Genomic DNA, 22,330 nt, shown 5'->3' on the forward strand with positions numbered 1-22,330 from the left:
TAAGAAGAATTCTCCAAATGTAAATAACTAGCTTGGTTGATCTGGCACATTATTTAGAATGTATGACTTCAAATGGCAGCTGAGCTGACCCAGGCATGGGAATATGAAACACTTAAGAGGGGTCTTGAGTTATGGGCCAGATAGGTGACTATAAGCAGAAAATACAGAGTAATAGAGTTGGAAGGGATCTCTAGTCCAACCCCCTGCTTATACCCATTCTAGACAAGTGGGCTGTCCAGTCTTTTCTTAAAAACCTCCAATGATGGAGCACCCACAACTTCTCAAGGAAAATCCATCCATTGATTAATTGTTCTCACTGTCAACCAATCATATAGTTCTAGGCTTTTTCAGACAACAAGCAGTTTGCTGCCTTTTGGGAGACTAATATAGATCTATTTCAGACTAATTAGTCCTCATCAGTTAGCCACACCCTCATCACATGTTTCCTCCCCATAGAGGTCACGTATTGACCTCTACGGGGGTCACCTCTACGGGGAGGAAACATGTGATGAGGGTGTGGCTAACTGATGAGGACTAATTAGTCTGAAATAGATCTATATTAGTCTCCCAAAAGGTAGCAAACTGCTTGTTGTCTGAAAAAGCCTAGAACTAGTGAATGTGATTTCACTGAGCTATGGTAGCATTTTGAAAATCTTGGTTTACGTAGGAAAATACTCGGCTGAGGAGAAATACACATAAAGGGCCTATGATAAGAGAAGAAAACAAATATATATATATTTGTTTTAAAACACCAGCCTGAAGATGACGAATGAGACTTCGTCGAAACGTCGCCAAGACACTTCCAATTTTACGCGGGAGAAAACCCGAAATATAAATTTGGTATAAAATGGTTTGTTGTGAATGCAACTGCTTGAGGGCTCCTGGATTGAAGCTGAAAGGCAAAAGGGAAGCAGTATGCTTCCTCCCATATTGGGGTAGACCAGATGCTTCGACAGAAAAACACTTTAGATAGATAGATAGATAGATAGATAGATAGATAGATAGATAGTAGTCTCCCTTTATTTCTTTATCAGCGAAATATAAATTTGGTATAAAATGGTTTGTCGTTAATGCGTCTGCTTGAGGGCTCCTGGATTGGAGCTGAAAGGCGAAAGGGATGCAGTATGCTCCCTCCCACATGCTGGGGTAGACCAGGTGTCTCGATAGAAAAACATTTAAGCTCTCCCCTGGCTCAAGATGATGAAGGGAAGAGAACTTGTGGCTACCTGCAGGCAGCCCAAGTTCGAATCCAAGTAGGGGTGTGGCTAGCTGATGAGAGCTAAATTGCTTGAAATAGATCTATACTAGTCTCCCTTTATTTCTTTATCAGTTAAATATAAATTATATATATATTATATATATATATGTTGTTTTTTGTGGTTGTTTTGTACCAGGCACAGTTTCTAGATTTTAAAAAAATCTAGAACATTTCAAAGATGTGACATTGTTTTAAACTGACCTTGAATTGACAGGTGTATGACCTATTTGGCTAGTTTGTTATCCTTTTTTGTTATTATTTATTTAATTTCTTGTTGCTTTCTGTGTGGTTTTTTTTTTTTTGGTAGGGTTTTTAAAGGGGAATTCTTATCATTTTTGGATACTTTAAAAAAAACATTTATGTGAAACATTCAACATTTTTTGGTTCTGTTTCTTTTGTACTTTTGTGCAAAACATTTTCAAATAAAAAAGCTGAATGACTAAAAAAATGCAAGGTGATTTTATCACTTCCATGCTTTCATTTTAATTATGTCTTCATGGCATTTGTAGTATATATTTCTGTCTTTTGTTTTGTTAACCTCTTTGAGAAGCCCTGCTAGATGAGACAGTAAATACAAACTGAGGAATAGCAATAGAAATTACAGAAAGTCTCATTTAGTGACTGTCTTTGACTGCCTTTTTTTAGTGGCCGTTCAGAATTACAACGGTGTCGAAAAAGTAACTTTGCAACCAATCCTCACATTTATGACCTTTGCAGACCAATCCTCGCATTTATGACCTTTGCTTTTTCATATGGAAAGCTGAAGGAAGATTGTAAGCACGGTTACGGTTTCACTGAATAGAATAGAATTTTTTATTGGCCAAATGTGATTGGACACACAAGGAATTTGTCTTGGTGCATATGCTCTCGGAGTACATAAAAGAAAAGATACGTTCATCAAGAATCATAAGGTACAACACTTAATGATAGTCATAGGGTACAAATAAGCAATCAGGAAACTATCAATATAAATCGTAAGGATACAGGCAACAAAATTGTAGTCATACAGTCATAAGTGGAAGGAGATAGGTGATGGGAACGATGAGAAGATTAATAGTAGTGCAGACGTAGTAAATAGTTTGACAGTGTTGAGGGAATTATTTGTTTAGCAGAGTGATGGTGTTCGGGGAAAAACTGTTCTTGTTTCTAGTTGTTCTGGTGTGCAGTGCTCTATAGCGTCGTTTTGAAGGTAGGAGTTGAAACAGTTTATGTCCAGGATGTGAGGGGTCTGTAAATATTATCACAGCCCTCTTTTTGACTCGTACAGTATACAGGTCCTCAATGGAAGGCAGGTTGGTAGCCATTGTTTTTTCTGCAGTTCTAATTATCCTTTGAAGTCTGTGTCTGTCTTGTTGGGTTGCAGAGCCAAACCAGACAGTTATGGAGGTGCAGATGACAGACTCAATAATTCCTCTGTAGAACTGGGTCACCAGCTCCTTGGGCAGTTTGAGCTTTCTGAGTTGGTGCAGAAAGAACATTCTTTGTTGTGCTTTTTTGATGACGTTTTTGATGTTAGCTGTCCATTTTAGATCTTGCGATATGGTAGAACCTAGAAATTTGAACTGTTGATACTGTGTTGTCTAGTATTGTGAGAGGTGGAAGTATGGAAGGGTTTCTCCTAAAGTCTACCATCATTTCTATGGTTTTGAGTATGTTCAGTTCCAGATTGTTCCGGTCACACCACGAGGCTAGCAATTGCTTCTCTTAATAATGACCAAGTTGCTGGGTTTGAGTGCGGTTGCTAAATGGGGACTAGCTGTAATGCATCAGACTCTACATTGGATTGAAATCACAAGGTAGGTCAAGTTTGCTGTGATTCACACTGAAAAACTGAAATTCTGCTTGCTCTACCACTCTTTCTGAAATAGCAGGATTCTCACGGTTTTTGCATGCCTGTTAATAATCCCAACCCTGGCCTGTTGGTTGGGCTCAGCTTGTTATACCAGCCCGGAAAGGAATAATATATTTCATGCTACCTTTAAAAAAAAAAAAAATCTTGGTGGCTTCCTTGCCTCTTGCCTGGATCATCTGTTTTTATTGTTTCCTGTCCCAGATTAACTCCAATAGTCCAGGAAATTGTGCAACATGTACAGTGAATTACAGAAGCCTGTAAAAGAAATCTTGGATGGTTTGAGTCACGTCAACCCTGAGCCCACGTCAGCATGGGAGAAGAAGGTATGATGGTTTAAAACACTAAGTGGCAAATCTATTCACAGCTCGGTAAAAACAAGATCATTTTTGTTTTCCTGGTGAATACCTTACATGTAGGAAGAGGAGTGGTGACCAAGGTAGGTGTGAAATACTCATCTTTAATTATGCCCATTTGCACATTATTCCCACACCAGCTACCAGGTTGTGTCATGGGATCTTATGCATTAGCACAGAGATCCAAGAATGGAAGGGGGGAGGGAGGGGGAGAGATAGATAGATAGATAGATAGATAGATAGATAGATAGATGTCAGGTTTCGAGGTCGTCTCAAATAAATTGCATTTCAAACAAAGTCTTTGAAGAAAAACTCCCATTTATTAAGCACGACATTCTAACTCCGACTCCATCGAAACCAACACTGACTTCCAGACCCAAAACCCTCCCTTTCCGTTCCCCACTCCCCTGCACTCATTGGCCATCTTCCAAGTCATTCTACCCCTAATCCACTGCTCCAGCTCAAAGGAATTTCCCCCTTCCCATCACATCTCCTAGGGGATATTATCTCCAGGGAAAATAAGTAGGTGAAAAGTCAAACGTCCCTTTCCAGACGCCTCCGCTTCTCCTTCTTATGTCAGCACTATAGTAAATGCAGTTTGAAGTGCTGACATCAGATAGATAGATAGATAGATAGATAGATAGATAGATAGATAGGGAGGGAAGGAAGGAAGGAGAGAGAGAGAGAGAGAGAGAGAGAGAGTGCAGCTCAGTCAAGCATAGAAAACAGCAAGAAGGTCAAGGTCAAAAAAAAAATGCACAATATAAAAGAAACAATGCTGACTCAGAGTCATTTACGGCCAGGCCAAGTTCCAAATACAAGAATTAAAGCCACATGAATGACATGAAACCAACGTATTCTCCAAGCACCTGAAGGCAAGACCAGAAGCAATAGATGGAAAACAAGAAGCAGCAGATGGGAACAAATCAAGGAGAGAACCAATAAAGAAAAACGTGTATTTCTAACTTCAGAACAATTAATCGCTGGAATGGTTTGCCTTCAGAAGTTGTGGGTGCTCCATCACTGGAAGTTTTGAAGAAAAGATTGGACAGTCAGTTGTCTGGTATAAATGGAAATGGTATAAGATCTGCTGCTTGAGCAGAGGGTTGGACTAGAAGACCTCCAAGGTCCCTTCCAACTCTGTTATTCTGTATAAAACGCCTGGGGGGCAGTGCCTTCTCTCACATGTGTCCCCACCCCAAGAAAGCCCACCCCAGATAGGAGATGCAGAGACCCTCCTCAATTCTTAGATGGCTTAATTTTCAGGAAGGTGCCTACATAGGACCTGGGTATGTACGAGATCGCCTTCTGCCACCGATAGCCTCCCACCGGCCAATATGCTCCCACAGAGAGAGGGTCTCCTCAGGGTGCCGTCGGCCAAACAATGTCGACTGGCGACACCCAGGGGGAGAGCCTTCTCTGTGGGGGCACCTACCCTCTGGAATGAATTGTCCCCGGAGATTCGCATGATCCCCGACCTACGTACTTTTTGCCGTGCCCTTAAGACTCTTTTGTTTCAACAGGCCGGGCTGGCTTAGAAAATGAATTTTAATTGGGTGTTTGTAGTTTTTAATATAAGGGCCAAATTTTTAATATATTTTAAACTGTTTTTAAATTTTGTGGGTATATGTTGTTTTAATATGGCTGTAATAATAATAATATAATAACCACCTTAACAGTTCCTGTGTCCTTGGTTAGGACTCGAGCTGCTGAGCTATTAACCAGACTCAAAGGCTGTGAATCTCTCTAAAGATTAACCAATAATAACAACAACAACAACAACAATAACAACAACATAGGGATGCACTGGCTCAAATAACAGATCAAAGAGCAAATAGGATCTGCAACGTATTACTGAAAACATGGTCAGGTAAGGAAAACCCAGCTGTGGGAATTCTTTTAGAACGGATGTTATGTAAAACAGCCTCTAATTCATTCTTTCACTTTCAGAGCACGAAGTTCTACCGATGGAGTCGGGAATGCAAAGTGAAAAGAATAACGTGGCCCAGGGCAGACTCATTTTTAGTTCCCCCCCCTTTTTTTTTGGTCTCTCCATGCACGTCGAAACAGATTTCTACCTTTTAAATTTTCCAAATCCTAGTAGGCTGATTAAGTGGTTGCTGGGGTTTTTTTTTTTTTTTTCTTTATGGATCAACGGCTTTTTAACAGTCCCAGAGGTGTTAATACTACTGGGGCCATTCAACACTCTTTAATATTATTAAACATTAACAATGATTTAACCCTGGGGTGGGAGACGCATTTCACAGGATTTGGTAAGGACTGAGAATCTCTTCATTCTGTGTTGAGCTGCAATTAAAGCCGGAGTAGAAGAAATGAGGGCTGCAAGATCTTTGAGGAAGGGAAAAAGGCTTTAAAGCAGTTCTGTCCGGTTCTTTAGAACCAGTAGTAAAAGTGGCGTGAGGCTCCGCCTGGACGTCATAATTGATGATCTATGCTCCTGTTGCGAACCGATAGTAAAGGTAAGTAGAACCCACCCCTGGCCCAGCCTCAAAAACGTGCCTAAATAGCATGATTTGGAGCCGAGGCAAGTGGGCAGGCCCGGTTCGCCCAAACTGGTGCAAACCAGCTGAATACAATCTCTGGCTGACTCCCTTGGCCACAAAACAGAGATGAGCATCGCACCCTAGAGTCGGACACAAGTGGACAGGGAAAAAACCATTATCTTACTAAGGGCATAGTCAGTGGTGAAATCCAATTATTTTTACTACTGGTTCTGTGGGCGTGGCTTGGTTGGGCGTGGCAGGGGAAGGATACTGCAAAATCTCCATTCCCACCCCACTCCTGGGGGAAGGATATTGCAAAATCTCCATTCCCACCCCACTCGGGCCAGTCAGAGGTAACATTTGCTGGTTCTCCAAACCAGTCAAAATTTCCGTTACCGGTTCTCTGAACTGCTCAAAATTTCCGCTACCGGTTCTCCAGAACCTGTCAGAACCTGCTGGATTTCACCCCTGGGCACAGTGGGCCTATAGTGACAAACTGTGATATAGGAGTAAAAGAGGATAGAGCTAGGAAATCCTTAATTTGACTGAAATTAAAATTCAATTAATTAAATGCTGCTCATTCTATTGCTCTTTACATAGGAAGCATTTCTGCCATTGGTCCTGTGAGAAATGATTATCTGATGGCACATTTGGTTCCAGAGGATGCCACAGTGACCTGAGATTTCCTTAAAGCCTTAAAAGCATCACCAAAAAAAGAAAGAAAGAAAGAAAGAAAGGAAGGAAGGAAGGAAGGAAGGAAGGAAGGAAGAAAGAAAGAAAAAGAAAGAAAGAAAGAAAGAAAGAAAGAAAGAAAGAAAGAAAGAAAGAAGGAAAGAAAGAAAGAAAGAAAAACAATTCTGCAGATGTCTATCAGTGCTCGCATGGAAAATTCTTAGTTTTATCACAGCTGATTATGGAATTAGATACTGTGCTATCCCCAGTAAAGGAAAATTTACTTTTAAAGTGTGTACAATAAAAGGATAAGCTAAATTTATTTATTTAATGTATGGCATATCATACATGAACCGGCAATATATATTAACATTTCATCTTGATTAAACACAATAAAATATAAATGTTAAAAAGATACTTCAAATACTAACCTAAATATATTTATGGAACAAATAGCCAGATGAGACTACACATGCTGCCATTATGCCCTCTAGTGGCATAATGGTAGCATTGCGCTCATTTAAGTTTCCCAAATAAGCACAGGTGGTCCTCGACTAACGACCACAATTGAGCCCAACATTTCTGTTGTTAAGTGAGACATTTGTGAAGTGAGTTTAAGACATCTTTAAGACACTGTAAGCCCAGCCATGATTTTGGATAGCTGGCTAAAATAAACTCTACGCAGGTAGCCTGTCAGGGTTCCAAGTAATATTGCAAGCGAAACTTTCCGAGGCAGGTGAATTCCTCAAAGAACAGCTTTATTGGAAATATCATATTGGCACACATCTGGTGAAAACCAACTCTGAGAGGCCCCTTGGTTTTCACCTAAATAAAAATAAAAGTTTTCCCCCGGTTCAACCCCAAACAATCAGTCACATGGCCCAATCAGGGCAGCATCCGCTCGGGAGAACCAGTAGTGGCAACGGCTGGTGGGCCCACTCCCCTACCCCGGTGCTATGCCACATTTTCTAAGCCGTGCACAGGTGTGCAAGACGCACGCGCAAGCAAAGCGCATGTGCTGAAGGCCAGGTGCATGCGTGCACATGCGTGAAGTGAGCGTGTGCGAAGTGAGGGTGCGTGCTCACATTTTCGGTGCGTGGCGGACCGGTGGTAAAAATATGTGAAACCCACCTCTGGTTAGGAGGAATGCCAGGAATACAGGCCACAACTCCCAACACTAGATGAATTCAGCGTTTGTTCCCAACAATTGCCCCTCCCAATTGCCTCTCCTTTAAACTCCATCCCCAGGTGTGCCTTGTGAAGGGAATTGGGGCCCTTTTCTTCCTCGTAAGCTACACAACCCACGTTGCTCTCTTCTGCGTTCTTCCCTGCGCGCCCTAGGATGAGGAGGGGGTGGGCCTTGGTCTTCATCTGAACCCCCTCTCCCTTGTTCTACCTCTCCCCTGCTCTGCCCAGCCTGAGTTTGCCCTTCCCCAGTTTCCTCTACAGCCAACGGAGCCAGTCTCCCGCTCTCTCTCAGCTGTTCGTCTTGTGTCTCAGATTCAGACTCCGAGGGGGGCATTGACAGAATTCGCTGCTGTTGTTAAGTTAGTAACACGGTTGTTAAGTGAACATGGCTTCCTCGTTGATTTTACTTGTCAGGTCACAGAATGCAACCGTCATAAATATGAACCAGTTGCCAAGCATCCGAATTTTGATCACATCTGGTGTTAGAGGAAATAAAAGAGGCCAGAGCAAGCAGGTTCATTTAAAAAAGCAAGCAGAAGTAGCTCCTTGCTTTATTTAACGATTTATTCATTACATTAAAAAGCGACTCTTACATTATTAAACTTACGTTTGCGTTTTATTCCTTTGATCTGAATGTGTGAAAAATGCCACCTCCAATGAGATGGGCTCATTTTAAGAGTTTTGCTTATCTCAGTTTTTCTCAACTTCAGCAACTTTAAGCTGTATGGACTTCAGCTCCCAGAATTCCCTAGCCATTCTGAGAATTCTGGGAGTTGAAGTCCACACCTCCTCTTCCCCCATCTGGCACTGAGGATGTTACCTAGTTGGGTCATAAAATGTCTGCAAGAAAATGACCAGGCTCAGAGTACAGCAAGGACCCCTCATTTCAACCCTAATCTACAAATATTCTCCTTTATATTCTCTTTGGCATCGAAACCTCTTTTCTATCTTCCATCTAGAACAGTGTTTCTCAACCTTGGAAGCTTGAAGATGGGTAGACTTCAACTCCCAGAATCCCCCAGCCAGCAACGCTGGCTGGGGGATTCTGGGAGTTGATGTCCACCCATCTTCAAGCTTCCAAGGTTGAGAAACACTGATCTAGAAGGAACACCCGTCTGTAGTGTCAATATGATTAAAATACAGTAAGCCCGCAAGAATACATTTTGAATGTTACAAAAATATTTTATTACCATAAATAGATATATAAAATAATAAAATAACAGGAAGAAACCATTCCACGCTGCTAACAAACTTCTAAAAGAGGAAAATAGCTGCTCCTCGTTTTTAAGTTCCTCGTGTCAATAATGAGTCAAACTTTGTAGGTAAGGCAGGGACGGCTCTTGAGTGCCCCACCCAGATTTTAAAAGACCACAAGGCTGAATCTTCATGAGTTCAAGCAGCTAAAAAGAGTCCTTCATAGCATCGAGAAGGTATAAATAAAAGGAATGAGGAATTTCATGGTGTCCTATACGGCGGGCTATGAAAAATAAGGATTTTCCCCACGAGATGCGTGTCCAGCACCTTTGCTATAATTCAGCAGTCTTGACTTACATTCATTGATCCAACACTGGAAGTTTTTAAGAAGAGATTGGATAACCATTTGTCTGAAGTGGTGTAGGGTTTCCTGCCTAAGCAGGGGGTTGGACTAGAAGACCTCTGAGGGGCCCTTCCAACTCTGTTATTCTATTCTATCCTGTTGAGCAGAAACCTAAGATATCAGGAAGCACGGGCCTTCCTAGCCACTAGCCCTTCTTTTACAACACGTAACTAAATTCTCACCAAGCTATCCATACTGATCTGGCTGCTGGCCATCTTGCAGGTAGTCCTCGACTTACAACAGTTTTGTGACCGTTCGAAGTTACAACAGCACTAAAAAAAGTGACTTACGACCGTTTATCCTTCCAAGGTGGGTAAAATGAGGACCCAGATTGCTGGGGGCAAATATGCTGACTCTGTAAACCACTTAGAGAGGACTGTAAAGCACTGTGAAGCGGTATATACCATATTTTTCAGAGTATAAAACGCACCTTCCCCCCCCCACTAAAAAACAGCTCCTTTCAGTTTCAGCACAACCTAATTAGCACAAGTTGATTGGATCGGCCTCCCGACTCTCAGCTGTTTTGCTCTCAGCTGTTTTGCGCGGGCCTCTGCTGCTGCTTGCTGCAAGGAAGAAAATTGCTGGAGCAGATTTTTTTTCCCCCCTTGTGCTAATCAAGCTCTGCTGAAAACGAAAATGAAAGTAAAGCAGGCTGTTTGCTGCAACGAGGCAAAATTGCTCAGAGGCGGAGGGAGAATAGTTGTAAAACGGGGCAAAACTCACTTAACAAATGTCTCGCTTAGCACCAGAGACGTTGGCCTCAGTTGTGGTCGTAAGCGGAGGACTACCTGCGTATATTCAAGAAAAATAAATATCCTCAAGGAAGCATGGATAGCTTGGCTAATGACCGTTTTGAAAAAGGGAGGGGAGAAGATTGAGAGGCTCATGAGTGCTTGGAAAACCTACTCTTTGGTCCCCGAGAACGGTCTCTTCTTCACCCCTGGTTTTGTAGGGATTCTTGTGGTCTCTTTAATGGTGTGAGGTGTGCAATCCTGCATAAGGAGGGGCTCTCAGCAGGAATTCCCTGTTTATTCCCAGCTGCATTAAATATTGGGGAGAAGTAGAAAAGGTCCTAGTTCTAAGTCCTACTTGGTCCAGATCTGGAGTAAGCATCCGTCTTCCTCTTGGAGGTCAGGAGCTTTCTCAAGAAAGGAGAAAAACGATAAAAAGCAGGAGACCCGTTGACATAATAGCATGGTGGGCCAAGGTGAGGTGGTTGGCTTGGCTCCTTGGAGACGGTTTTAGCTTTCCATCGATGATCAAGCTGTTGCACAGATCACCAGTACAGCAGTGGGTTTCTACGCTGCCCAGGTTCTTGTAGATGGAAGTGTAGGGACTGTTGCACCAAGAAGGGGATGCACAACCTTTGACGATGGAATAGTTCCCAGAGATGCCTGAATGAGGGAGAAAGCAAGAGAGCAACTGAGTCTTCCTTTCCCACTTGGACCGTAGCGTGGAAAGATGCAGTCTTACAACATAGTGTAGGAAGCAGAAGGTATCTGAATGGTACATACAGTTCATTTTCCCTTAAGCTCTTGAGGGGAAAGATAGGTATTACATTAAGTCATGCCCCCAGTTCTGCTGACCACTAGGAGGCAGAGGCTACATAACCAGTTTTGTCCAGTATGGGACTGGTTAGATATAGCTAGCCAGACTTTATTCTAGGGTGCGTTTCTCAACCATGGCAATTTTAAGATGGATGGACTTCAACTCCCAGACTTCTCCAGCCGGCCGACTTTAAGATGGATGGACTTCAACTCCCAGAATTCTCTAGTCAGCCAACTTTAAGATGGATGGACTTCAACTCCCAGAATTCTCCAGCTGGCCAACTTTAAGATGGATGGACTTCAACTCCCAGAATTCTCCAGCTGGCCAACTTTAAGATGGATGGACTTCAACTCCCAGAATTCTCCAGCCGGCCGACTTTAAGATGGATGGACTTCAACTCCCAGAATTCTCTAGGCAGCCAACTTTAAGATGGATGGACTTCAACTCCCAGAATTCTGCAGTCAGCATGTTAAAAGTCCACCCAAGTTGCCATGATTGAGAAATGCTCTTTTTGGGGCTTTTAAACTCTTGAACGGAACGGAACTCATGCATTTTTGCTCTTCAGATGGTTATACAATGGTTACAGGAACAGATATATGGATTCTGTCAGAATTGCATATGACTGACAACCATCTCTCTCAGCTCTGAGAACTTAAGGGAAGGTGGACTTCCTACACCAGGGTTTCCTTACCTTGGCAAGTGGAAGATGTGTGGGCTTCAACTCCCAGAATTCCACATATCTTCAAGTTGCCAAGGTTAAGAAACACTGGCAAATACCATTCTGATAAATTGGCAGATTGAGAAAATTCTCTTCATCTACCAAGAGATGGTCTGGATCATTGAGAAAGACAAGAGTTTCCACCCAACTCTGAAGCCAGCTTGAAACTCTTAGTCCATTTGAAGCAGGCTCACAATTTCTGTAGATTTATTTCCATATCTTTCTCCTTGTGTTGTGGCCCGCCAGCAGAGCTGGTGGCAGACTCAGAGAGTGTGGAGGTTGGGGAGGAACATGGGCCAGTCCTGGAGTCTGGGGAAGGGTCTAATGTGGGCTCTGCGTCTGAGGCAGAGAGGGAACCAGGGCCTTCCGACAGTTATCAGCTGCCTTCGGAGTGGATATCAGTGGGGCAGAAGAAAAGCTGGAGCCTGTTCCCGATGTGCACATGCGCAGAGCTGCCAGGAGAAGGGAACAGCTAAGGAACAAGGGCCGACTCGGGAGTAAAGGCACAGGTGGATGGTGAATGGCCCCTCCCATGGGGACTAAAGAGGAGCGAAGGGGAGGGGAGTTTGCAGGAGACAGTTCAATTCACGAGGGCGAAGATCTGTTCCTCCGTTCTTGCCAAGTAATTGTTGCTGTTCCAGCGTGGCGTTTGGAAGATATCGGCCTGGCAACTCTCCAAGCCTGATAAAGGGTCTGTAGTTGTGAAATCTCACAAAAGACTGTTTGCCGGGACTTTGCTAGAGAGGAATTTCCCTTTAACCTAAATAAAAGAGGTTTTATCGGGACGAGGAGTCTGCTTCGTGATCTAGGGAGGCCTAGTTCAGAACACCTCAGGCATGTTAGAGAGGGAGGGAGGGAGGGAGGGAGGGAGGGAGAGAGAGAGAGAGCGAGCGAGAGAGAGAGAGCGAGAGAGAGAGTGCAAGAGGAATTTCTCACAAGTGACTCACCGTGGATTCCTGAGGCTTCTAGGCACTTAGCCATGGGGCCTCGGCATTGCACGGTTGTGATGTTATCCGGGGCACAACCGTGAGTGGCGTTTCCTTCGCAGCTGTGGCATGTAACCCCGTTCAAGGGCAAGGGAGCCCGCTTGTAATCTGCAAAGAGAAGCAACCTCTGTGAATTGGTTTCCTTACTGCATTAAGCAAAGGGTTGCTGCAGTGGTGGGTTGCCCCTGGTTCGGACCGGTTCGCAAGAACCGGTAGTAAAACCGGCGGGAGGCTCCGCCCACCACCCCGGATGTCATCATCGGCAATTTGCGTATGCGCAGAAGCAAAGCGTGCACACGAGCGAAGCAAGCGCGAGCCCTCGATAAAATAAATAAAATAAAATAAAATAAAATAAAATAAAATAAAATAAAATAAAATAAAATAAAATAAAATAAAATAAAATAAAATAAAATAAAATAAAATAAAATAAAATAAAATAAAATAAATATTTGTCTGTATGTCTTTGACTTCAGATGTATCATTAGGTCACCCTGCAAAGGATGCTATGATGGGTGATTTCACCATGGCTTTCACGCCAAGAGGGGGCTAAGCCCAGCCCACAGGAGATGAATGAGAACTGAGCATGATCGAAGGTCCTCAAACTAACATCTGGGGAGCCCTATTATACGTGCTACTCTTTCTTTTTCTGCAGGCCTCTTTTTACCGCTCTAAAACAACGTTGTGGTTGACCTACCTTGCACATCATTGTTACACAAGCTGGAGTTACAACACTTGACCATGTGGAAACTCTTGTGGTTTTGGAAGCCCAGAGCATCCTGGCAGTGGGAAAGCTGGCCGCAGCCTTTGATACGTTCTTGATCCTTGGGTAATTCTACCAATGGGATGGAAAAACAATGGTGTAAATGTGTTTTTGGCCTCCAGGGGGCACACTGTTCCATGAGTTGAGATTCCTTAACAGAATAACAGAGCTGGGATGGACCTTGGAGGTCTTCTAGTATCCAAGGGTCCCCAACCTTGGCAACTTTAAGACTGGTGGACTTCAACTCCCAGAGTTCCTCAGCCAGCTGCTGGCTGAGGAATTCTGGGAGTTGAAGTCCACCAGTCTTAAAGTTGCCAAAGTTGGAGTTGAAATCCATAAGTCTTAAAGTTGCCAAGGTTGGAGTTGAAATCCATAAGTCTTAAAGTTGCCAAAGTTGGAGTTGAAATCCATAAGTCTTAAAGTTGCCAAGGTTGGAGTTGAAATCCATAAGTCTTAAAGTTGCCAAAGTTGGAGTTGAAATCCATAAGTCTTAAAGTTGCCAAAGTTGGAGTTGAAATCCATAAGTCTTAAAGTTGCCAAGGTTGGAGACCCCTGTTCTAGTCCAACCCCTGGCTCAAGCAGACAAGCTCTGCTCAAGCTCATAGCTGTCTAATTTCAGATTAGACAAATAGTTGTCTAATCTCTTCTTAAAAACCTCCAGTGACAGAGCAGCCACAACTTCTAAAGGCAAGCTGTCCCACCGGTTGGTTAATTGTTCTCACTGTCAGGAAATTTCTCCTTAGTTCTAGGTTGCTGACCCAAAAATGCTTCCTTTTTTCTTTGAAAAGTACTTTTGGGACAACCATGACTTGTACCATAGACCTCTAGACAAGGGTTTCTCAAAGTGTACTCTGGAGATCCCCAAGATCTGTTCAGGGGAATCCCAGAGTCAAATAAATAATTACTATAACCATTCTCAGGTTTAATTCTTAATGTAGTACATATTAATCAGTGGTGAAATTAAAAAAAATTCCCTACCGGTTCTGTGGGCGTAGCTTGGTGGGCATGTCTTGGAGGGGGGGGGTTCATGTGACTGGGTGGGCTTGGCCAGCTTTTTTTTTTACTTTTTAAAGCATTTTTTAACTAAAAGAAGTTAAAAAAAGATTCCGATAATCAGCTGTGACAATCAGCTGTGCCCGTGATCGTGGGAACCTTTTTTTTTTTTTTTACTTTTTTAAAGCATTTTTTTTACTACTGGTTCGGGATAATAATAATAATAATAATAATAATAATAATAATAATAATAATAAGGGTAACCCCTGATATTAATCTATATAACCCACATAAATCAAAGCTCTTTGGGATCCTTAATCATTTATTCGAATTCAAAGGGAATCTTCTAAAGAATCCACATGCTGCCTGGGAAATTCTGGGAATTGAAACCCATGCAATTTAAAATAGTGAATAGTGAATTGAGAACCACTGCTGTAAACCATCACATTTGAAATGTAAAATTGTCACGCCTTTTATGGCAAAAATAATAATAGCGACTGTATTATTTTGCATAGTAAAGCTGGGAGAGTTGGTTTACCTTCTTACTAGAACCCATCCAGCCCAAACAAAACACCACAGTTTTGAGAACGGAGGAGTGAAAAATGCTAATTTTTAATCCCCACATACAGAGGGCAAAAAAATGACTTTATTATTCGGCACAATAGTGCTGGCTGTGAGTTTTTTCATCGTCTTAGTAGACATCACACAATTCTGAGAATGGGGGAGTTAAATGCTAATTATATACAGTGTATTTATTTGGTGGGGTGAGTGGGTGGGTGTGTGGTGAATGGTGCACCATTTGCCATCTTTTAAACTACTGGAAAATTGAAATTTTCTAAAAGTTACTACAAATTGGAGCATCACATAAAATCTCTAAATACATTTTTGCCTGAGCTATATTTGCCCATTCCTTTAATTTGGCTAATTACAACAACTCCACTTACAAACATGCAAAGGCTTGGTTAGTTTTAATTTTGGTCAGCTTTGTAGCTTTCTGGGTAAGATGAATCCTGCTTAAATATATTTTGTATCGTCTGTGTTTGAACCAGCATTTCTCCACATTGGCCCCTTGAAGATGCGTGGACTTCAATTCCCAGAATTCCCCAGTCAAGAGCCCGAGGTTGAGAAACATTGATTTAGACCAGGGGTCTCCAACCTTGGCAACTTTAAGACTTGTGGACTTCAACACCCCCTCCCCTCCCAGAAGTCCCCACGCAGACTGTTTTGGATGCAGATAATTGCAGGGTGTGCGTGGAGGCTCAGGGAGGGCAAAAAATTACCAAAAGTTTGGGAAGGCCAGAAAAGGGCCAGTTTCCGGCCTCCAGAGGGCCTCCGGAGCCTGAGTAGGCCGTTTTTAACCTCCCGGAGACTCAAAGAAAGCCTCCGGAGCCTGGGGAGGGCAAAAACGCCCCTCCCACCATGGTGCAGGAAGCCGACCAGGCCACGCCCACCATGGCCACACCCACCCAGCAACCAAGCAGAGAACCCCTTGCTAAAATTTTTGAAGACCACCCCTAAAGAAAGGTTGTAAAATGGGATAAAATCCACTTAACAACTATTTTGCTTAGCAACAAAAAAAATGGGCTTTGTTGTGGTTATAACCCGAGGGCTCCCTGTGTATTTTATTGATGTATTAAATCTATATGGATTGGATTGGTTTAAAATGGCTCCCCTCTGATCCCTCTTTTAAACCGAGAGATTTCGTTAAATCTGTAAACACGTTTAATAGGCAAACACGCGATGCTTGAATTAACCCCGGCGAGCTCTGAGGGCTAAGATCTAAAATGAAGGTTAAATGCATGATTTCCTGTCTGAAACGAAGACATCGGAGGGAAGAAGCGACCAAAAAATTGTACATCGGAAGAAGGTAATGACTCACCTCCTGTATCCGTCAAGGAGGCGATATCTATGCACCTGTCCTGGGGCCAGAAACAACGCATCTGTGTGAAACTGGGGTTGTTACAAGTGTTATCAGCAGCTGTACAAGAGTAGCAATTCAGGAGGTTTTCATTATGGCCTCGGATACGGATCATATCCCTCACTGTCGAGGAAAAAAACAGCAAACCATTGAAACAGTGAACGAGTCTTTGTGTATGTTTGCATATATTAAATCAGTATTATTATAGATAAGATAGGTAACTTTTATTGACGTTTTTGTGTGTGAGCACACTGGCCCACATTAAAAATGAAATTCTGTTGCCTGCTCTCAAGAGAAAGCATGTAACTACCCAAATCCATACATAACATACATATACAGATGCTATCATCATCATCTTCATTTAACGACCCCATAATCCCTTGCGGGGGTAGAGTCTGGGCAACTGAATGGAACTAAAGGTTCCCCTTGCACATATGTGCTAGTCGTTCCCGACTCTAGGGGGCGGTGCTCATCTCCGTTTCAAAGCCAAAGAGCCAGCGCTGTCCGAAGACGTCTCCGTGGTCATTGTATATCTCGTTTTTTCTATGGTGATCATTTTTGTATATCTCGTTTTTTTCTACGTGTTTCACTTTTCTTCTTTCTACTGTAACTGCTATTCTAATAGCAAGCCCTTCCTAAAAGTTATTGCATTACATTCTTGATTAAATTATCTTTCCATTGATATATAATTTTATGGTACTACTACTCCAAAAAAAAAAAGTGGTGTTATTATCTAGTTTTAAAAAATACACTTTTCCCAAAGTTTTTCCACAATTTTGGCCACTACTATAGGTATCAGTCCCTGAATAAAACTCCTGTGCGCTCAAATATGTACCTCTGGGCACTTCCTTGGGTATTCCACTGTTGCACAGATCGGTTTCACAATGTTCTTCTGCCAAAAACACCAGCCGATGGCCCAGAAGGTGTGAGATGGAATTATTAGGCTTTCCACTGACATCACAGCCCTTGAGGAAGTAGGTGGAGATCTTGGGTCCTGCAGGACAACGGAGGAAGAGAAAGGCAGAGACACAACGGTAGGCAGGGCAAGGTCCCGAGCTCGTACGTACAAATCGGCTCTCCGTTTTAAATGTGGATTTTTCCCATCCTTCACTTGGCAACGTGAAAAACGACGCTACAGGACATTGCATGTCAAGACAACTAGACACAAGGACAGTTTTTCCCCCATGCCATCACTCTGCTAAACAACTAATTCCCACAACACTGTCAAACTATATAAGCTGAATAAAATAAATAAAATAAATAAATAAACTATCTAAAAAAGGCAGAATTCCCCTCTTTATTCTCCTCTTCCCTATTACCCATCTCCTTATCTTCTTAGGATTGTAACTTTGTTGCTTATCACTATTGTTGTATGTACACTGAGAGCTTACACACCGGAAACAAATTCCTTGTGCGTCTAATCACACTTGGCCAATAAAGAATTCAATTCAATTCAGTTCAATTATTCTGTTCTGTTCTGTTCTGTTCTATCCTACCCTACCTATCCCTTTTTTTAAAAAAAAATTGATTTATATGCCGCCCTTCTCCGGAGACTCAGGGCGGCTTACAATGCGTTAAGCAATAGCCTTCATACTTTTGTATATTTATACAAAGTCAGCTTATTGCCCCCACAAACTGGGTCCTCAATTTACCTACCTTAGAAAGGATGGAAGGCTGAGTCAACCTTGAGCCTTGGCGAGATTCGAACTTACTTTAATTGCAGACAGCTGGTGTTAAATTACAGTGCTTAGTCTGCAGAGCTATCCAAGCTCCCTTCCTTTCCCTTCCCTTCCCTTCCCTTCCCTTCCCTTCCCTTCTATTCTATCAGGGGTGAAATACTCCCGGTTTAGACCGGATTGGGTGATCCGGTAGCGAATGTGGCAGGTGGTTCGGAGAACTGGTAGCAATGGCGACGTGAGGCTCTGTGGCACGCGTGCCATCACTGATCTATACAGCCTGGATCAGCCATCAGCCATGGGCCATTCACTCTTTCTCTCCCACCCTCTTTCCCCTATCACATCCTCCCTTTTGTCCCTCCCAAAAACTTACGACTGATTATGGTCATGACAGTCGTTCTGCACATCTGCTGATGCTCTTTACACGTCTCCGTATCCCGGCAGTCGCTGTTCCCGTTACAGGAGTAGCACTGAAGGGCAGCAACTATTAGAAGGAGTAGAAAGGGAAGTCATTAGTAAAGCAGGGTGCAATAGGTAAATCCTCAGTTTACGGCTACAATTGGGACCGCTGCAGTTGTTAAGTGAAACAGAGGAAACAGATTAGAAAACAAAACCTTTCTTTCGCCTGCCATAATCTCAACAGCCGCTAGGGGGCAGTTACAAGACTCAGACGTGCCAGTTCTGCGCTGCCCTCTGGCGGTCATCTGCATTTCTGCAGCCCAAACTCTTAACAGTAACCATTAGGCACCCCTTCCTATTGAGAATAAAAAGACGAGGATAGAGAAAACTACAATTCTACTTTTTTCTCTCCTCCTTCACAAACGCTCTGAAATCAGCCGGATCGATTCATCCCTCCCCCCCGCCCCCCCAATCATAAAAGCAAACTTTGAAAACTCCGGAGCGAAACTCATTTGAGAGATCTGAAGAGCAACTTTCATCTACAGCCTTTTTACACAAAAGACAATACACAAAATCATTCGCATCCCACCATCACCTTTTCCTTTTCCCTCCCTCCTTCCTTCCTTCCTTCCTTCCTTCCTTCCTTCCTTCCTTCTTTCTCTCTCTCCTTCTCTCTTTCTTTTTCTCTCTTTCTCTCTTTCTCTCTCTCTCTCACTCACTCACTTTCTTTCTCTCTCTCCTTCTCTCTCTTTCTTTTTCTCTCTTTCTCTCTTTCTCTCTTTCTCACTCACTTTCTTTCTCTCTCCCCTTCTCTCTCTTTTTCTTTTTCTCTCTGTCTCTCTGTCTGTCTCTCTGTCTCTCTCTCATCCTCCTCTCTTCCTCATCTGTTTCTCTTTCTTTCTCTTTCTCTTTCTCTTTCTCTTTCTCTCTCTCTCTCTCTCTCCTTCTCTCTCTCTGTTTCTCTCATCCCCATCTCTCCCTCGTCTGTTTCTTTCTTTCTTTCTTTCTCTCTCTTTCTCTTTTTTCTTTCTCTCTCTCTCTCCTCTCTCTCTCTCTCTCTGTCTCTCTCTCTCTCCTCTCTCTCTCTCTCTCTTTCTGTCTCTCATCCCTCCTCTCTCTCTCTCTCTCCCCCCACCCACCTTCCATCTCCCTCCCCCCTCTCTTTCTTTTTCGCTTTTTACCGTCTGTCACCACCAAGGAGAACAAAACGCCGGTCCAGAAGCAATTCATGGATTCAGGATGCTTGAACGAGACCCGGGGCGGCGGCGGCGGCGGCGTAGGAGCGAGCTGGTAATCCGCAAAGCGAGTGGATCCTGGAGCAATTCTTGCAGCCCGAAGGGGAGGAAGGATAAAAAAGAGAGAGAGACTCTGCGGTTCCTTCCTTCTCGCGCCCTACTTAAGTTTGAAAGCCACCCCCTTCCTCCAGCTAGCCTGACTCCACCCCGGGCATCACTTGCAGAAAAACGTCCCTCTTTTTTAGAGAAGTTTCGGAGTGACGCAGCAGCGGCGGAATGAAGGAGTCCGGAAGAACGGGGAAGTGATGAAAACTTCACTTCGCGGCCCCATCAGCTGTCGGGGGCAAACACAGGCTGGAAACGTCCTTGCTTGCAGAAGCGGCTAGTCCTCAGTGCGGTATTTCCCAACCTTGGCAGCTTCTAAAAGCAAGTGCCAAATATTTGTTGCCCTGGGTTTGTTTAACGTGTTTTGCACTTGCGGGTGTTAAAAATACAGAGCTGTGGGCAGCAAACTGGGATTTCTTCACGATGTTGATGATGCCGGCATCGCTTTGTTTATTCATTCCCTTGCCTTTATTATTTTTATTTTTAGAGAAAATAACTCAAGGTGGCAAACATCACTGATGTTCATTCTTCCTCCTATTTGCCCCACAATAACGACGACAATCCTGTGAGGTGGGCTGGGCTGAGAGACAGAGTAACTGGCCCAAATGGATGGAAACTGAACAAGGAGAGATTCAACCTGAATCTTATTGAATAGGAAGAGCCTGTAGTACAGTGGACTAAAGCACTGTTATTAACATCTGCTGCTTGCAACTACTGCAAGTTCAAATCTGACCAGGCTCAAGGTTGACTCAGCCTTCCATCCTTTCTAAGGTAGGTAAAATGAGGACCCGGATTGTGGGGGCAATAAACTGACTTTGTATAAATATACAAAAGTATGAAGGCTATTGCTTAATGCATTGTAAGCCGCCCTGAGTCTCCGGAGAAGGGCGGCATATAAATTAAAGCAAAAAAAAAAAAACAAAAAAAAACACCTGGAAATAAAGGAGAAATTTTCTGACACTGAGAACAATCAACTCATGGAACAGAAGTTGTCTTCGGAAGTTGTGGGAGCTTCATCCCTGGAGGCTTTCAAGAAGAGACTGGACTGTCATCTGTCAGAAATAGTGTAGGGTCTCTTGTTTGGGTGGGGGGTTGGACTAGATGACCTACAAGGTCCCTTCCAACTCTGTTAATCTGTATAATCTGTATAAAGTCACCCACCTAGTAGGATTTCATGCCTAACAGGGGATTAGACCTCACAGCCTCCAGGTTTCTAGCCTACTGCCTTAACCACAAGACAGAGGACCTCTCCAAACTTGGCAACTTTTAAGACTTGTGGACTTCAACTCCTGGCTGGGGAATTCTGGGAGTTGAAGTCCACAAGTCTTGGTTTTGCCTCCCCTTTTGGGTCCATCCCTTTACTTCTCTTTCTTCCCTTAATCCCTCTCTGGGTGCAATGGAGATGCAAACATCTGGCCCGGTGGCCTTGTATCCTCTGCCAACTGCCCACAACTTGGTCAATTGCACTATTAAAAATGGATTCCATGGCCAGTAACAAAATTTGGAAAATCATCACTTCATTCCTTCAACCCTTTATTTTCATAATTCTTTAAATTATTTTTATTTGCACAGAGGGATCATTATCCAACATTACTGCTTTCCCATTTGATCTGTCATAGAGCTTTAATAAGAAAACCAAAAAACTACCATAAATTGCCAAGTTTGGGGAGCCTTGCATTAGAGACCAAGCTGGCTCTCATAACAGCACAATGCAAGTTTCACTCCTTAAATATTTGCATCAGATATCATGAATGGGGGACTCCACGGAGTTGATTGTGGTCTAAAGCAGTGCTTTCCAACCTTGGTAACTTTAAGCTTGGAGGACTTCAACTCCCAGAATTCCAGCAAAGCTGGCTGGGGAATTCTGGGAGTTGAAGTCCGCCAGGCATAAAGTTGCCAAGGTTGGAGACCCCTGGTCTAAAGTATTACCTGTATATCTCAGGTCAATTTCAAGATCTCCCAGAATTTCCCAGCCAGGAGTTAAAATCCACACAAGTCTTAAAAATGGACAAGTTTGAAGACTCCTGGTGAAGTGGTTTGAAAACTCGAGAGCGAAACTCATTCGGGAGATCACAATTGCCTTTTTAAAAAAGGATATTAAACGACAGCTTAAACCAGTGGTGAAATTCAGTTTTTTTTACTACCGGTTCTGTGGCTTGGTGGGCGTGGCAGGGGAAGGATATTGCAAAATCCTCATTCCTTCCCCACTCCTGGGGGAAGGATATTGCAAAATCCCCATTCCCTCCCTACTCTGGGGCCAGCCAGAGGTGGTATTTGCCGGTTCTCTGAACTACTCAAAATTTCTGCTACCGGTTCTCCAAAACCTGTCAGAACCTGCTGGATTTCACCCCTGGCTTAAATGAAAGATTAGCGTTGGGCACTGGGCAGGGTTTTCTGTGGCCCTCAATATTGCTTTGAACACTTCAAAGAGGTTGTGGAAGAGTTGGTTGTCAAAGTTCACACTTGTGGTTTTGTCTAAGGCTCCGCTCACATGATGTCTTGAACTACAAGCTCATCAAATGCTCTTTTGCAGAGTGCGCAAAACTCAACTGACCAGCCCATGTTGCT

The 22,330-nt window shown here is 43.3% G+C and overlaps 1 protein-coding gene and 1 long non-coding RNA gene across 2 annotated transcripts; one reads left to right on the forward strand and one right to left on the reverse strand.

The window, feature by feature from the left end:
• Positions 1–2,379: 2,379 nt before the first annotated feature.
• On the forward strand, positions 2,380–6,683 carry LOC117677873 (uncharacterized). The gene is made up of 3 exons (XR_009623109.2): positions 2,380–2,447; positions 3,312–3,433; positions 6,568–6,683. It is a non-coding gene; the product is annotated as an uncharacterized LOC117677873 (long non-coding RNA).
• A 2,305-nt stretch (positions 6,684–8,988) lies between these two features.
• Positions 8,989–19,870, reverse strand: PLAUR (plasminogen activator, urokinase receptor). Its single transcript, XM_034438419.3, has 7 exons — positions 19,604–19,870; positions 18,397–18,507; positions 17,183–17,341; positions 16,309–16,470; positions 13,371–13,508; positions 12,638–12,784; positions 8,989–10,818 (listed from the first exon to the last, which is right to left on the reverse strand). The coding sequence occupies exons 1-7, from the start codon at positions 19,650–19,652 to the stop codon at positions 10,568–10,570; spliced, it is 1,017 nt and encodes a 338-aa protein (XP_034294310.2). The 5' UTR covers positions 19,653–19,870; the 3' UTR covers positions 8,989–10,567.
• Between the last annotated feature and the right edge of the window lie 2,460 nt (positions 19,871–22,330).

This window comes from Pantherophis guttatus, chromosome 10 (assembly GCF_059756535.1).
Source record: "Pantherophis guttatus breed Tessera chromosome 10, ASM5975653v1, whole genome shotgun sequence".
NCBI lineage: Eukaryota > Metazoa > Chordata > Lepidosauria > Squamata > Colubridae > Pantherophis > Pantherophis guttatus.